This window comes from Phoenix dactylifera, chromosome 13 (assembly GCF_009389715.1).
Source record: "Phoenix dactylifera cultivar Barhee BC4 chromosome 13, palm_55x_up_171113_PBpolish2nd_filt_p, whole genome shotgun sequence".
NCBI classification, from domain to species: domain Eukaryota; kingdom Viridiplantae; phylum Streptophyta; class Magnoliopsida; order Arecales; family Arecaceae; genus Phoenix; species Phoenix dactylifera.
This window is the reverse complement of record NC_052404.1, coordinates 6,512,649-6,529,470: the sequence shown is the minus strand read 5'-3', so window position 1 is coordinate 6,529,470 and position 16,822 is coordinate 6,512,649. Positions and strand designations below refer to the sequence as shown.

The following is a 16,822-nucleotide window of genomic DNA, read 5'->3' as shown; positions in this document are numbered from 1 at the left end:
AGTCTCACCTTCATGTAAGCAACCTACCTACCTCTCTCTCCTGCACTCTGTCCTCCTCTCTTTTTATTAGACAGCAGTTCTAGCAACGGCGCTGCCCAAATTTGAATAGACGAGCACGCATGCTTCTTCGTTCCATACCTACCATTCCACACAAACCCTCTATAAAACCCCCAACCTTTGCTCGCCATTCTCCATCTGGAATTCACTCACCACAACTTAGCAGAAGAAGTGAAGCCCAATAAAGAATCCAATTTAACCATGAGTCTCCCGTGTTGGAACCTCGAGGTCGAGTCCCAAGCTCCCGCTCCAAGGTTGTTCAAGGCGGTCCTCGACTGGCACAACTTGGCCGCTAAGCTCCTGCCTGATATCATCGTAAGCGCCGCCGGTGTCCATGGTGATGGTAGCGTCGGGAGTGTCAGGCAGATCAACTTTACCTCAGGTATTGTGGCCCATGCTCTGAAGTTATCTAGTCTTCGGTTCTGTTTTGATGATTGGGTTAAATTTTTTTTTGGATTTATAGATTGAGCCAGCATAGCCAGCAAAATCATAAGATTACAGGCTGGTCTAAGCCTATATTAGCTAAGATCTTTTTTCTTAATATGAAAATCTAACCGGCCCACTCTAGCTATTCCTAAGTACTTATGAATATGGGCCTGGACCAGCTAGTTGTACTGGCTCAATCCATACATTTAATAGAATTTTTTCAGCCTAATCATCCAAACAAGCTCTTATATATATAATTTTCATGTACTTAGAGTTGGTGCTAACCTTGTGGCTCTAATATTTGTAGCGATGCCATTTGGCTATGTAAAGGAGCGCCTCGACTTTGTGGACTTCGATAAGTTTGAGTGCAAGCACAGCCTGGTGGAAGGAGGCGATCTTGGGAAGAAGATCGAGTCAGCCTCAACCCATTTCAAGTTCGAGAAATCCAGCAAGGGAGGGTGCGTGTGCAAGGTGGTGACAACCTATAAGCCATTACCAGGAGTTGACAACAAGGATGAGATAGCCAAGGGAAAGGAAGCAGTGATCGGGATTATCAAGGCTGCAGAGGCCTACCTCCTGGCCAACCCTGGTGCCTATGCTTGAAGTGGTTAGTTCGGGTTTGAGTTCGTATACCTGCTGGTGTGAGAACTATAATAATCAAGAGCTTGCGTTTGGAGTGAGTGTTTGTGAGGTTGCAATGGTTGCTTCAATGCTTCCCTTTTCTACTGAGTGTCTCTGCATGGTTTTCTAAAATAGACAATTAAATAAATAAACCAACCTGGTTTAGTGTGTTTGCTGCATTTGTGAACCTTTTCACGATGTCATCCAATTCAGATAAAAGAAATTGAAAAAAGTATGGCCGTCCGGTCAAGTGCCTCAGCCATTTACTTTGTCCTTGTGGACTTGATTATATATATATCATTCTTTTTGGTACACTGAACGTGGTATGGACTATAAAGACGGCTAACTAATTGGACTTGTAACCAGCCTAAATAGGTTGATTAGTTTGGCTCTCTAAATACAAACAAACACATCCAAAACTTCTTTATTTGGCTGTCTAAATACAAATAAACACATCCACAACTACTTTATTTATCTTAATCAACCTAATCAAACTGGGTAGGCTCTAAACGCAGCGCACTTTGTACTTCACACACCAGACTAAGCTGGGCTTGGTTGACCCAATCTAACCCTGACCCGGCCCATATGTTTTCGCTCTGGTTTTTTGCTAAAGCCAATGGAACAATAAAAATTGCAAGTCAGTCCGCAACCTAATTTCCTTTCCGAGGCGTGAGTACCACGGATTATTCTTGTCTTTGGTTCGACTAGCATAAACAGAAATAATTATGCAATTAAAATGCAAATCACAAACAACCATTAATTAAATTTGAAGTAAGCAGGGCCATTAAACTCACCACTAGCCTACCCTGAGGGCTTCTAATATTCTTGCTAACGACACCACTAACACTTTCTTTTACAACATATTATCTCAAGATAGCCAGCTAAAAAGGCATTGACTTGCATCCGAATCGTTTTCCCGCTAAGTTTCCATCTGACCACAAGGATAAGCACCTTGTCCCGCCATCTCCAAGCTATCCGGCTTCTTCTAATTTTATCCACCAACTATGCTCTCTTTTTAAAGCAAAAAAAAAAAAAACAAAACAAAAACATATCAGCGGCGAAATCTTAATTTCCTTCCCACTATATCCCTCTCAGGGCTATTTTCGGCATCTCAAGCACGGAACTACCATAGCCTGCATGGGACCAAGATCCGCTCTTCAGTCTTTCCCTCACCTCAGCAGGGTGATAGCATCGGGTGGTCACTGTACACACAGTCTTACTATAATTGGAGCGGAGCTACGGACAGCTTGAAAGGATATCTCCTTTACATGGCGGGTACTTGGTGCTAAGTGCATATACCTTGAGGGAGACTGTTCAGTGGTAATTGATTGGGTGTGGGGAGTGAACATATATGGTGATGGTTACTCTTTTATTTGTAATACTCGTAGACTGGTCCAGGAACTGAGCTCTTTTCAGGCATTACATGTGTTCTGGGAAGCGAACAGTGATGCAAACTGAATCGCCTCCTTTGTTGTCCGGCACTTCGGAGAGATCATCTAAACATCCACGAGAGACATTTTCAGGACGTACTCATGTTAGAGCTATATAAAATACCATTTTTATTAAAAAAAATAAACCTCTATGTTTTGCGGGCCGAAATACCCGGCTAGAGCTCTGGCCACGTATCCAAACTAAAATTTCATGTACCAAAAAAAAAAACCCACTAAACTTTCATGTTAGATACAAATTTGCTGTGACATGTACTGCCCGCAGAGCTGATCGAGTCCCCTCATTGCAAATTTCTTTGACGATGACAAAGTTTTCTTGTACAACAATAATTATTCCAAGCTGTTGCCATCAAAACCCAATCTGATACTTGAAGGTCGTTGGCGGATGTGCATGTAAGGAAGAAGATCCAATTTGTGACCCTCATCTTGCACAGAAAAGGAAAAAAAGAGCTTGAAGGTTGCCAAAGCTGATCCGAGCGAGGGCGATCGATGTTTAACTAAAACAGAGCCCTAAGAAATAGCAGGAGAAAAAAAAAAAGAGACTTAAAAAAAAAATTAGGTTTTTTAATAGATAAAAAGTTCTTATCTAAGTGGTACCGGTCACAATTGAAACAGATAAGATCGGATATGGATCACATCGAATACGAATTAAGTCAAAAATTCATTAATTTGAATCTAAGCTATTTATTAAACAAGTAACCTGGCTTGATTTATATAATCCATTTATTAAACAAGCCATGTCAAGCTAAATAAATTTTTAATAGATTAATTGAATTTAGATAAGTTAAGATAGGATAGAAACAAGTCAAGTAGATCGAGTTAAATAGATTAAGCATGTCTTAAACTGATTACATGAGTTAGATCTTAATTATTAAATAAATCAAAATAAATTAAATAAGTCAAAGATTTAAACTTGAACTTAATTCACTTAATAGATAACGGTTCATCCTTATTATAAACATGGGTTGCCCCGAGCCCATTATGACCATGGCCCACATATTAGTTATTATAAAAAAAAAAGAAGAATGGTTATTATAAATTTATAATACTTTTTGGCCCCTACTTTACTCTGTTATTATAGCAATAAAACGTAGAAAAAGATAACAGATGGGTTATTCGAGATCTCAACCAATGTACAAAAACCAACATACGGACATATCCAACCCAGCCTAACTTGAACCGTAAATAATCTAATCTGACCCATTGAGCTTGCAGGTTGGGTTTTGGTTACACCTCCTCGTCCAGCTAACAAGTCAGATTGGTTGAGGCCAAATGTTGCAATCTTTGATACATCAGCAATAACAAACATTAAGCCTACAATTGGATTGTGTCCTCTCGGGCTTTCTTTCTTTTTTCCTTTTTTTAATTATTTTTTATTTTTTTATTATATGTGTGAGTGTGTATGTGTGCCGATGGCAATACCTTCAGAACAAAACACGTCTGTAATAAGGCCAATGGAGCTGCAGACTGAGTGATTTTCTTTGTAACAAATCACTTTGGAGAATTTTTAGATTGATGAAGGGGATGTCTCGGATACTTCGTAACTTGTTGTATTCTTCTGATTTTTTTTAAAATATATTCATACTAGAATTTTATGAGTAGTCCCGATGTAGGCAAAAAAAAAAAAAAAAAGAAAAAAAATTCGTGATCTCTAGATGAAAGCCTACGCAACCTTTCAAAGTAGTCAAATAAATGGGTAATAAATAGCTCGAAAGTTGTGAGGCATGTGCAATAAACAACATAAAATGTGTCCCAAAATTTACATGGATTGGGAATCAGAAGGGTCATGGGGGTCAGCTCCAAATCAAAGGATTGCGTCTTGTTCATATCAAAAGCCAACTGACTATCATATTGGACATTGACACAATTAAACCTGACCTGACAGTAACACCCCAAATTTAAAATTTTCAGTTCACACTTATTTAAGAACTTGTGCCATTAATTCAAGGGTAGAAAATATTTTTCTTGGTTGAGCCAACTAGGCTGATATAGTCCTCCAAACATCATTCTTCTCTAGTATAAACTCCTTAATGAAGATCTCTCATTACAGAAACCATAGGGAAAAACTCTTGACATATCCTGATGAGTTTGTTTATAATCCCTATATTACAAGCCAAAGCAGCTATATTAGCCTTTCTAGCTGGGGTGAATTAGCTAAAGGTAGTTGTGGGTTTGACCAACGCCATTAAAGAGTAGGCCAAACTTGATGCACCATCTGTCTAATCCGGCATGACCCAGGCTGCGCTCAATCCACAGTGCCATAACTCCGACCTGACCCAGACCAAGTAAGCTCTGATTCCAACTTAGGACATAGTAAAAGCAAACCGTAGATTGCTATTTATTTTTTCACTCAATTTTGTTAAAATAGCTAAAAAATCACATGAAATTTCGTAATTACATTCATGGAATTTAAATTTTCAACATGCATTTGTTGGGACAGAATCTGTAGATTCTCAGACGCTACATGCATTGCATCCCATCATCTTATATCAGCCATGTCAGGTTGTGCTAAATGGGCTTAGGACTTCATATTAGAGTGGGCCTTGTGTCACACGCTCACAAACCAAAAGCTTAAGCTATTGGGTGGTGGATTGGTCTAGATTGATTAACCCATATGGTACCTCTTTTATCGGTCAATATAGAATTATGACAACCTCCTCCATTCAATTTTGTGATGCCCTCATCATAGTTGAAGCCTACTCTAGAGACGGGGTCCATCCATAGCCCAAGTCTTACTCGACTTTAGTCTATTTCAATAAAGAGCCCATATGACTATTGAAGTTTGTGACGCACAATAGGTATGGTTCTGATATTATTTGTCACATACTCAAAGTCTAAAAATAAGTTGTTGAAAGAAGAATTGGCAGGGCTAATAAATCTATGGGACATTTTTTCTTATTAGTCAAGATAGAACCACGACGCTTGGTTGCCTTGTCCCAATATGAGTCCTACCACTGCTATTTAAATAGAAAGAAACATGCAATTCTTTTCCTTGCCGACCATACGAGCCAGTAAATCATCTTCTTTACCAGATGAAAGAGAGGACGTTTCTTAGTAAGAAATAAGAGGGAGATAAGATTTCTAGATGGCTAGGTCTCCATTCTGTGACGCTACCACCGTAAGAGCCGTGCGTTTTGGTCCTGCGGGACACGTCATTCCGACAAAATCTCCGCCTTCAGCTTTGAACCTTTTTGGCAGTTTAGAAAAATTTTCGGCCCGACTCTTTGGTCTTACCCTTCTCCGACCTTTACTGCCCAACCGGAGAATAAGTAGTTATTGGCGGGGAATAAGTTGGGAATAGCGCGGTGGGGCGGTGCGGGCGGCGCTAAACGCATCATCTTGCAGGCCAGGATCCCCAGCTCGAGCTCTTGCCACGTACCCAAACTAAATTTTCATGTACCAAAAAAAAAGAGGGAGCCCTGAGGTGGCACGGTGTGGTCGCCGTATCTCTTTCATGTGGCGCGAGATTGGGAGGTACCTGCCGACCGTGTTAGCTAATACCAGGTGGCTGATGGGCGATGGCCGGACCATTGTTGTGACTGATGATCCATGAGTGGATACCATTCCTTTGAGATATTGGCCGACGACGGTGGATTTTGAGGCAGCAGTGGGGTCCGGATGTGCGACCTCCTAGCACCAGGGAGGGCAGAGTGGGACGAGGACAGACTACATCAGTTGTTCGGGGCACATCTAGCCAAGAGGATCCTTTCTCTTCTAGTACCAGGATGCGAGGGCCCAGATGTCAGGGTTTGGAGCACTTCATGCAGGGCCAGTGTTAGGCTGGGTGACCTGGCCCGGGTGATTCAGTGAGAGCATGAGAGTGGATGGGACTGTGCTTGGATTTGGAGGTCCAGGCTCCACCCGAGAGCAGCACTCTTTTATGGAAGGTGATGTGGAACCGTCTCCCGACGAGAGCAGTGCTGAGCCGACGTGGTTTGGGGATCCCTGCGGAGTGTGGGGCTTGCGGTGCAGACGAGTCAGTGGACCATGTACTATTTGGATGTACTTGGGCGAGGTTGACATGGCAGTGGACGGGTATCCCAGAGAAGGTGTGGCGGGAGAGGAGACTTTTTCTACATATGATATGATAGTGGCTGGCCAGTCCTCGGACATGTCAGGAGTCCATCCAAGCAACTTGCACTGCCCATCAGATCTGGCTGGCAAGGAACGCTCGCACCTTCGGTGAGCGTAGAATGTCGCCGAGGTTTGTTGCGGAGTCTGCTCGAGTACTGGCGATGGATTCCAGACCTACCAGCCCTTCAGATACGGCCTTGATAGCTCGGGACACCTGGAGTTCTTTCTCTACTCAGGCAGCTCTTCGGACGGTGTTCTTCACCTGGGAGCCCCCACCCCCGAGTTTCTTCAAGGTTAACTTTGATGGTTCAGTACTAGATAGTGGTACACGAGGCGGCGCAGGCTTCGTCATACGAAACCCTCACTCTAGGGTAGTGGCAGCGGGCGGTTGCCGGCTCTTCGACATATCAGTTCCAGAGGGCAGAGGCGGAGTTGCGAGCTGCCTGGGCCGGCCTTCGCCATGCGCGGCAGGTACTGCGGGCTAGCTCGATCATCTTGGAGGGCGACTCATCCACTGTCATTGGGTGGATTCGGCGTGAGAGCACTGGCCATCCTTTGATTCGGGATATTAGGATGATGGTGAAGGATGGTGCGGCCTTTGAGGCTAAGCATGTATTTAGGGAGGCCAACGGGGCGGCTGACTGGATAGCTGCATATGCAGCACACCACTCGGGATACGCCCTGTGGGCAGGAGAGTGAGAGCTGCCATTGGCACTACGTGAGATTTTGTATTTTGATGTTCTTGGATGTATTCGGACACGCGTTGTCTGAAGAACCCGTTTTAAGCAGAAAAAAAAAAGAACACTAAATTTCATGTCGGATACAAACACGTGTTAAAGTTTATACACTGGATTTGCTGTGACATGTACTGCCTACAGAGCTGATCGAGTCCCCTTCTTGCAAATTTCTTTGACGATGACAAAGTTTTCTCGTACAATAATAATTAATCAAAGCTGTTGCCGTCAAAACCATACATTGAAGGTCGTTGGAGCCTGGCGACTTGCTGGGGTGCCGCAGGAGGCACGGTGCCAAGAGGATTTCTTCTTCCAGACTATGCGGCGGTGGTCCAGTACCCTTCATATGCGATGTGAGACCGTAGCGGTGAGCTTATCAGATTTGGCTGATGAAGAACGTTCGAATTTTTGACGAACATAATTTATCCCCACAGTTTGTGATAGAGCGTGCCAGAAAACAGACAGCTGAAATCACTCAAGTAGGCTTGGATCATGTGCCTTGGATAGCTCAGGACATCTAAGGCCCCCATATTGCTCAAGCAACGCTCTGTATGGTGTATTTCACATGAGAGCCACCACCTCCGAGTTTTCTCAAGGTTAATTTTTGACGATTCCGTTCTAAATGGCGACAGGAGGGGAGGAGCTGATTTTGTCATCAGAGGCCCGAGCTCCAGGGTGGTGGCTGCCAGATCTTCGACATCTCGGTTTCGGGAGCAGAGTTGCGGGCGGCCTGGACTGGACTGTGTCATGCTAGGCGAGCGCTCCAAGCTACCTCAATCATACTGGAGGGTGACTCATCATCATTATTGGTTGGGCCCAACAGGGCCCGGGCGGAGGTGAACGGTTACACCCCTTGCTTCGAAATATCTGAAAAATAGTGAGTGATGGAGTGGTCTTTCAAGCCAAGCACGTGTACCGAGAGGCCAACGGGGCAGCGGACTGGGTGGCAGCGTCTGTGGCGAACCATTCAAGAGACACCCTATGGATGAGGAGGGGAACTTACCTAGGGCATTGTGTGATTTGCTGTTTGCCGACTCTAATGGGTGTATCCGTACCCGCATTGTATGATATACTTGTTTTTAGCAACAAAAAAAAAAAAAAAACTAACCGGAAGGTTGCCAAAGCTGATTCGGACGAGGAGGCCTTCGATGTTTAAGTTAGACAAAGTTTCTAAAAAATAACCAAAAAACAAAATGTACCTTAGATTTGTTTTTATAGGTAAATTTTTTTATTTGAGCAAAATAAGAGTGACAATTGGATCAGATCGTGGCGGATATGAATCAAATCAGATACGAGTTGAGTTAAAAATTTACCAATTCAATCCCGCTCTATTTATTAAATAGGTAACTCGACCTTATCCATATAACACGCTTATTAAACAAGTTAAGACAAGTTAAATAAATTTTTAATAAATTAATTGAATTTAAATAGGTTAAGTATATCGAGTTAAACTAAACAGAAACAAGTTAAGAGAGTCGGATTAAATAGATTAAGTAGATCTTTAACGGATTAAATGGGTCAGATGATCTTATCTAATAATTAAATGAATCGAAATAAATTAAATAGGTCAAAGATTTAAACTTGAACTCAATTTATTTAATAAATAGGCCAACATGTTGATCTTTATTACAAACATGGTGTGCCCACTATGACCATGGCCCGCATTATTGGTTGTTATTATTATTATTATTATTATTATTATTATATATATATATATAAAGAAGAATGATTACTATAAATTTATAATGCTTTTTGTTTTTTTTTTTTGCTAAAAGTCGGAATATCACATATAACGTGTACAGATACAACCAAGTAAACCAAAAAATAGTACATCATGGAGTGCACTGGGCAACGCTGCCTTTTCTACCCAAAGGTGGTCTTTCGAGTGGTCGGCAACAAAAAAAGGTCACCCAATCTGCAACATCATTGACCTCTCTAAATACGTACTTAGTTTAGAGTACCATCCCACCACAAATTACGATCCGGAAACATCTCTCAGCAGCGGATGGTAATCACCGCTCTTACTTTACTCTGTGACTATAACAATATAATGCAGAAAAAGATAATGGGTGGGTTATTGGGCAATAAAACAGTTTATTATAATCTAAATAATCTCCAAATAATTAAGTTTGTCTCACCTGAAAAATGTTACTTTTATTGGACGAACACTAAAAGGGTTAGTTTTTCATATATTATTTTAATATTAAAAATTGAAATCATAAACTGCGAAGCAGGGCATGTATCAACGGTTATAGCGATCTGTTTTAGCTGGGATCCGTCAGAATGTAAAAAAACGGTTCCCCGAGGTCTCACCTTGATGTGAGCCACCTGCCCGCCTCTCTCCCCTGCACTCTTTCCTCCTCTATTTTTATTAGTCAGCAGTTTCAGCAACGGCGCTGCCCAAATATGAATAAACCAGCACGCATGCTTCTCCGTTCCATACCTACCATTCCACACAAACCCTCTATAAAACCCCCAACCTTTGCTCGCCATTCTCCATCTGGATTTCACTCACCACAACTTAGCATAAGAAGTGAAGCCCAATAAAGAATCCAATTTAACCATGAGTCCCCCGTGTTGGAACCTCGAGGTCGAGTCCCAAGCGCCCGCTCCAAGGTTGTTCAAGGCGGTCCTTGACTGGCACAACTTGGCCGCTAAGCTCCTGCCTGACATCGTCGCAAGCGCCGCCGGTGTCCATGGTGATGGTAGCATCGGGAGTGTCCGACAGATCAACTTTACCTCAGGTATTATGACCCATACTTTGAAATTTTCTAGTTTAGATTCTATTTCGATGATTGGGCTAAAAATCCTTTTGGATTCATAGATTGAGCCAGTACAGCCATCAAAATCATAGGATTATAGGCCGAACTAAGCCGATATTCACAAGTTTATAGGCTAAGATCTTTTTGTCTTAATTTGAAAATCTAGCCGGCCCACTCCAAAGCTATTTGTAAGTACTTATGAATATAGGTCTAGACCAGTTAGTTGTACAGGCTCAATTCACAAATTTAATATAATTTTTTCAGCCCAATTACCCAAACAAACCTTTATATATATATATAATTTTCATGTACTTAGAGTTTGTGCTAACCTTGTGGTTCTAATATTTGTAGCCATGCCATTTGGCTATGTAAAGGAGCGCCTGGACTTTGTGGACTTCAACAAGCTTGAGTGCAAGCACAGCCTTGTCGAAGGCGGCGATCTCGGGAAGAAGATCGAGTCGGCCTCAACCCATTTCAAGTTCGAGAAATCCAGCAAGGGAGGGTGCGTGTGCAAGGTGGTGACAACCTATAAGCCATTACCAGGAGTTGACAACAAGGATGAGATTGCCAAGGGAAAGGAAGCAGTGATCGGGGGGACTATCAAGGCTGCAGAGGCCTACCTCCTGGCCAACCCTGGTGCCTATGCTTGAAGTGGTTCGGGTTTGAGTTCGTATACCTGCTGGTGTGAGAACTATAATAATCAAGAGCTTGCGTTTCGAGTGAGCGTATGTGAGGTTGCCATGGTTGCTTCCATGCTTTCCTTTTCTACTGAGTGTCTCTGCATGGTTTTCTAAAATAGACAATTAAATAAATAAACCAACCTGGTTTAGTGTGTTTGCTGCATTTGTGAACCTTTTCGCAATGTCATCCAATTCAGAAAAGAAATTGAAAAAAGTATGGCCGTTCGGGCAAGTCCCTCAGCCTTTTACTTTCTCCTTATGGACATGATTTTATATATATACATATATATCATTCTTTTTGGCACAGTGAACGTGGTATGGACTATAAAGACCGCTAACTAATTGGACTTGTAACCAACCTAAATAGGTTGATTAGTTTGGCTGTCTAAATACAAATAAAGACATTCAAAACTACTTTATTTATCTTAATCAACCTAATCAAACTGGGTAGGCTCCAAATGCAGCGCACTTTGTACTGCACACACCAGACTAATTTGGGCTTGCTTGACCCAATCTAATCCTGACCCGGCCCATATGTTTCGTTCTGGGTTTTTGCTAAAGCTAATGAAACAAATCCTAATTTCCTTTGCGAGGTATGTGAGTACCACGGATGATTCTTGTCTTTGGATCGACTAGCAACAGAAACAATTATGCAATTAAAATGCAAATCACAGAGAACCGTTAATTAAATTTTAAGTATCCAGGCCCATTAAGCTCAACACTAGCTTACACTGATGGCTTATAATAACTCTTGCTAACGACACCACTAGCACATTCTTATATAACATACCATCTGAAGATAACAAGGTTATGTATCTAAAAAGGCATTCACTCGCATCCAAACCTTTTTCCCGCTAAGTTTACATCCGACCACAAGGATAAGCACCTGGACCCCACACAAAAGGACCCAGCAACAACGTTGTATTTTCTTTTTTTTTTTTTTGCGCTAAAGCGGCGTTCATACCGTTCGAGTATGGATATACCCAATAAAATCAAAAAATAATAAATCTTGGAGTACTCTGAGCAACTCCCCCTTTCCAGCCCACAGGATACCCCCGGAGTGACAAGTCACATAAGAAGTCACCCAGTCCGCAGCCTCATTAACCTTTTTAAACACATGCCTAACCTGAAAGGCCACAACGTCACTCACCAAAGTCTAAATATCTCGAAGAAGAGGGTGTCTCCCTCTACCACCACTCGGGCCACCTTGGATCCAACTGATCACGATGCCCGAGTCATCCTGTAATGTAATCGAGCTGGCCTATAGCACACGCCGAGCACGGCACAAGCTAGCCCAATTCAGCCGCAGCTTTGCTCCAATGACTGAGGTATCGAAGATTTGGCAGCCACTATCCTAGAGTTCGAGCCCCTAATGACAAACCCATCACCTCCTCTTCTGCCACCGTCTCGCATGGATCCATCGAAGTTGACCTTAAGGAAGCTTGGAGGTGGGCGCTCCCAAGTGAAGAACACCATACAAGGCTCTACTTGAGCAAAATGAGGGCTCCAACTGTCCTGAGCTATCAAAGACCCATAAGCTAAGCTTGCATTAATGATCTCTGCTACTTGTACCCGAGCGCGCTCCACGTGGAACCTTGAGGACGAACTATTCTCACCAAAAGTCTGAGCATTCCTTACCAACTAGATCTAGTAAGCTGTGTAGATCGCTGCAACAGCCACCCGACGCATCTCGGAGCCGTTGGACCACCAATAAACTGCCTGTAGGAAAGACCCCATCCGACTCTAGGCATCGTGTGGGATCTCGACGAGCCTCTGACCCCCTAGCCCACACACACTAGAGCAGAACATGATCCACCGTCTCGTCCACTCAGCAATTCGGACACTGGGGATGAATGCCCAGTCCCCTTTTGCTTAGCCCCAATCTCGTCGACAGGCGCTCCTAAGCCACCTTCTATAGAAATAATGCTACCTTCGGATGAAGTCGGATGCTCCAGATCTAAGCATAATCCATCCAAGGCTTGTGCTCTTGCTGGAGGATGCGGAAGACATCTCCCACCTGACACTGGCTCTACAGGACGTGCTCCAAACCCTCACATCAGCACACCTCGAAATCGGGAGCAATCAAACACGCTCTACAAGGTGCTCTCCAAATAACCGATAGATCCTGCCGACATTCCACTCCACCCCCTCTGAGTTAAGAAGATCGCAAAACTAGAGTCCATCCGTAGCCTCGACGTTGACCATGGTCGCGACAGTCTCAAAGGAAGAGAGACTACCCATGGGTCGTCCACAACATCCATGCTCTGCCCATCGCCGATCAGCCATTTGGTATTCACCAAGGCAGTAGGCATGTACTTGCAAATCTCCCGCCACATGTAGTGTCTTCTCCTCTACTCGGGGCCGCCCCATTAGTCCGCACTTTGCCGTATCTAGCCGCCATGACTTGACTCCATAGAGTGGATCGTATTTCTCTGCCTTTTGATAATAATCGTCTGGTGGAAGAATCTGGTGTTCCAGTCCTTCTCCTTGACCCAGAATTCTAGATTTCTGTCTCTAGAAGAGCTCCTGCTGCTGCAAGAGGGAGTGATGTGTAGCAAGTTGCTGTTGTATGACTACCATGTCGGCCTCCCAGAGCTCTCCACCCATATCCTCTCTCCCCTGAAGATCAGCAATCGAAATCTCAGCCTCCTCCAATCTCCTGAAGAACTACCTCTCGGTTCCACCAACAGAGTCATCGCTTAGTGAGCCCCAGCCTACGCGAAACCCTCTGCATAGCATCACCCCGCACTAGCACCTCTCAAGCCTCCCGAACAATGTTCTAAGACTGGAGATATGACAGCCGCACTTTCTCAAAGCGGAATGAGATGTCGTGACTGGAGCAAGATTCTGTAGAAATCAAAAGAAGACAATGATTCGAAGCTATCCGAGGTAAGTTACTGACTTGGTAGGTAGGGAAGCAGAGAACCCAGCATGGAGATGCACGACCCTATCTATCGGCTGGACTGGTTGTTGCACCAAGTGAATCTCGACCCAGAGAATCTGAGGTCCACCAGTTCATTCTTCGACAAGAAATTCCGAAACTCCCTCCTGTCCACTGAGTCGGTGTAAGCCCTGCCTCTCTGTTTCTCACTGAGCCCCTGGATACAATTGAAGTCACCCACCACCACTGTCGGAATGCCCTAGGAAATCAGGTTGGTGATCTCATTCCAGAGAACTCTCCTAACTCTGTAGTCAGTATTGGCATACACACCACATAATACCCACGGAGCTTCATTAGGTTCTGAAATAACTATTACAACCTGCTGTAAGTAGTTATGGAAAACATCCATAGTGGCTATCCCCCTCTTCCACAACCCCAAGATGCCCCAAAATAGTCCCTAGGATCAGCTGCCAGGCGATGCTGCACTCGACAGAGACCATCTCCAAATAATCACGTCTCACATAGAAAGCAGATCTCCGAGTCATTCACCTGATTTGATCTCCTAAATGAAGTCATGAAGGAAGGCTTGGCCGCCCCCCTCAGTTCGATACTAGAATCTTCATAACGCACTACCTTGATAAGTGGGCCCTGACGTGTACCCCCCCAAAGTCTCAAGGTCCTCCAATCCACTGTGGGCCTGTTCAATTCGCTGCTCACCTTCCTCGCTCATGCCCGAGACCACCCTCATCGCTGCAACCTTCACATGTTGCACAACAGTGGGGTGATCCACAACCGCCACCACCCTGCCAGCAGCCCAATCGCCACCGCCGTCGCAGCCCACCTCTTCCACCACCGCCCCCTGGATCATTCGGTCCGCCCGAGCCACTTCAACCCCGCTCCTGGGCGGCACCGACCCTCCCACGTCCGACCTCCCCTCTAGGTCGCTCTCCGGCATGGCTTGGGGGAGATCATGTCCCGCTTGGGCCGCCTTCGTTGTGGCCGGAGCTAGCAGCTCCATCACTCCTGGGCCCCGTTGTGCCCGACATGGGCAACATGCCCAGGTCAGCCCCAGGCCGGCCCGCTTCAAGGCTCTTGATGGGCCCGCCTCGAGCCCACAGGCCACGCCTGAACCTTTCTCTGGAGAGGCCCTGCTCGCGCTCTCGAGCCGCCCTCCTGCAGCCCGACCCAACTAGGGCTGGAAGTGGGCTCGGGCCGGCCCGAAGCCCATCGGGTCGGGCCGCCCGCGGGCCGGGCTATGGGCTAGGCTCAATGCATTTCGGGCCGGGCTCGGGCTGAATGATTAAGCCCATTTCTATTTCGGGCCGGGCTCGGGTATTTCATTGGCCCAGCTCGGGCCCGTCCAAGCCCGAGCCCACTTCCAGCCCGTATCGTGGCTAAACCCAGTTGTGTCTGCAGTCTGCCGAATCGCGGCTAAACCCAGTTGCCAACTTGCCCGAGGGATTTGCAGAGGCACAGAGGCGAAGCCATGCTGTCTGCCTCCATGCCACCTTGCCGTCACTCCCAGCGCTGATCTTGCATCCGGCCACCACCAGTTCAAGACACCACAAGTCCGGCTTCTTCTGCCACAGCACGAACCCTCCCATCTCCCCTCCACCACCACCCTTGCTCGCCTTCTTGTTGGCATGGCTGGCGTTATTGCCATTGCCTGCTCGGAATTCCGTCGCCGTCATCCTTACCTTCCCCATGGTGTACATACTACTCACCGAGTTTAATGCTTGCTCGCCGCCTGACGTCGCGATGTATTGTTGTATTATGTATTCTGCCATTGATGCTTCCTGCCATTTATTCGGGGGGGAAAACAAGAAAAAGAGAGAGAAGAAGAATAAGAAATAAAGTTTTTTTTCTTTTTTTTTTTATGTGAATGGGAGTCAGGGATTGCCCCTCTTTACCATTTGAGTTGCTGGAAGTAGATAAAAATTAGAACAGCGGCTTTATGCCTTTAAGTAAAGGAAGAAGACCTACCATCGGATCCTCCTTGAGGTGGTGACTGAGGGCGAATTTATGGGTTTAGATGGGGAACAAGACGAGAGGCGCGCCGGCGCCGATGACACCGAGCATGAGCTGGAGCTCGGCTCCTCTGCCGAGAGGTGAGGGCGCAGTCCGGCCTACATGGGAATGATCAGATCGCATCCACGCCTTCATGTTGGTGCACAGAGATTTGTGGCTTCGGGAGCTTGCTCCGGACGCGAACATCTCTGGCCGGGCTCGTGATCAGGCTGGCCCAATCGGGCTCGGGCCGGGCTCGGGCTGAGTTTCTGTAAAACTGTTCGGGCCTCGGCCCGGCCCGAAGCCCGAAAAATAATTTCGGGCCGGGCTCGGGTAGGAGTATGGCCCGGCCCGGCCCGGCCCACTTCCAGCCCTAGACCCAACGCAGGGTGTGGCGCTGGGCTCCTGGGCCTTTTGTTTGATTGGCTCGAGCCCGCATCAACTATTTGGATCTCTGGGCTGGCCTGCAACCCAGCCGACCCAGTTGTCCCCAGCTCCTCCACTGAGTCGACCAGGCTCCCAAGTGGGTCAAAGCCCATGCCAACTCGGATCTTTCCTCGCAAACCCGGCGGTCCGGCCATCTCCGTTCACTATATCTGCCAGTATCTTCTGCAGGTCCTCCAAGCTATCCCGCTTCTTCGCATTTTTATCCACCAAAAATCAAAAAAAAAAAAAAAATCAGCCGCGAAATCTTAGTTTCCTTCCTAGTATACCCTTCTCAGGGCCATTTTCGTCATCTCAAGCACGGAAATACCATGGGCCCGCACGGGGACCCAGATCCGCGTATGCTGTTCCCCTCACCAACTACCGGAAGAAAGAAAGCAAGCCTCTTCGTTTTGGGCTGGGCTAAACGCATCCTCTTGCAGGCCAAGATGCCCAGCTAGAGCTCTGGCCACATACCCAAACTAAATTTTTATATAGATAAAAAGTCCTTGTCTGAGCAGAGTACAGGTCACAATTGGATCAGATCGAATATAGATCAGATTGAATACGAATTGAGTCAAAAAAACCATCAATCTAAATTTGATATATTTATTAAATAGATAATCCGACCTGATCCATATAACTCATCTATTAAACAAGTGAAATAAATTTTTAATAAATTAATTAAATTTAGATAGACTTCCATATC

General features: G+C 45.3%; 3 protein-coding genes across 3 annotated transcripts; 2 read left to right on the top strand and 1 right to left on the bottom strand.

The window, feature by feature from the left end:
• Positions 1 to 89: 89 nt before the first annotated feature.
• On the top strand, positions 90 to 1,359 carry LOC103707925 (pathogenesis-related protein 1-like). Its single transcript, XM_008792639.4, has 2 exons — positions 90 to 439; positions 791 to 1,359. Exons 1-2 carry the CDS (start codon positions 259 to 261, stop codon positions 1,084 to 1,086), a joined length of 477 nt encoding a protein of 158 aa, XP_008790861.1. The 5' UTR covers positions 90 to 258; the 3' UTR covers positions 1,087 to 1,359.
• Positions 1,360 to 9,845: 8,486 nt separating this feature from the next.
• LOC103707926 (pathogenesis-related protein 1-like) lies at positions 9,846 to 11,040 on the top strand. Its single transcript, XM_008792640.4, has 2 exons — positions 9,846 to 10,104; positions 10,474 to 11,040. The coding sequence occupies exons 1-2, from the start codon at positions 9,924 to 9,926 to the stop codon at positions 10,770 to 10,772; spliced, it is 480 nt and encodes a 159-aa protein (XP_008790862.1). The 5' UTR covers positions 9,846 to 9,923; the 3' UTR covers positions 10,773 to 11,040.
• Positions 11,041 to 14,878: 3,838 nt separating this feature from the next.
• Positions 14,879 to 16,037, bottom strand: LOC113462772. The gene is made up of 2 exons (XM_039133186.1): positions 15,667 to 16,037; positions 14,879 to 15,479 (listed from the first exon to the last, which is right to left on the bottom strand). The coding sequence occupies exons 1-2, from the start codon at positions 15,667 to 15,669 to the stop codon at positions 15,078 to 15,080; spliced, it is 405 nt and encodes a 134-aa protein (XP_038989114.1). The 5' UTR covers positions 15,670 to 16,037; the 3' UTR covers positions 14,879 to 15,077.
• Between the last annotated feature and the right edge of the window lie 785 nt (positions 16,038 to 16,822).

Bases quoted from the DNA above. Each gene is read 5' to 3' on its own strand.
- LOC103707925 (XM_008792639.4), top strand. From the start codon at position 259: ATGAGTCTCCCGTGTTGGAACCTCGAGGTCGAGTCCCAAGCTCCCGCT. The intron at 440-790 runs GTATTGTGGCCC...TAATATTTGTAG, and splicing joins GCAGATCAACTTTACCTCAG to CGATGCCATTTGGCTATGTA.
- LOC103707926 (XM_008792640.4), top strand. From the start codon at position 9,924: ATGAGTCCCCCGTGTTGGAACCTCGAGGTCGAGTCCCAAGCGCCCGCT. The intron at 10,105-10,473 runs GTATTATGACCC...TAATATTTGTAG, and splicing joins ACAGATCAACTTTACCTCAG to CCATGCCATTTGGCTATGTA.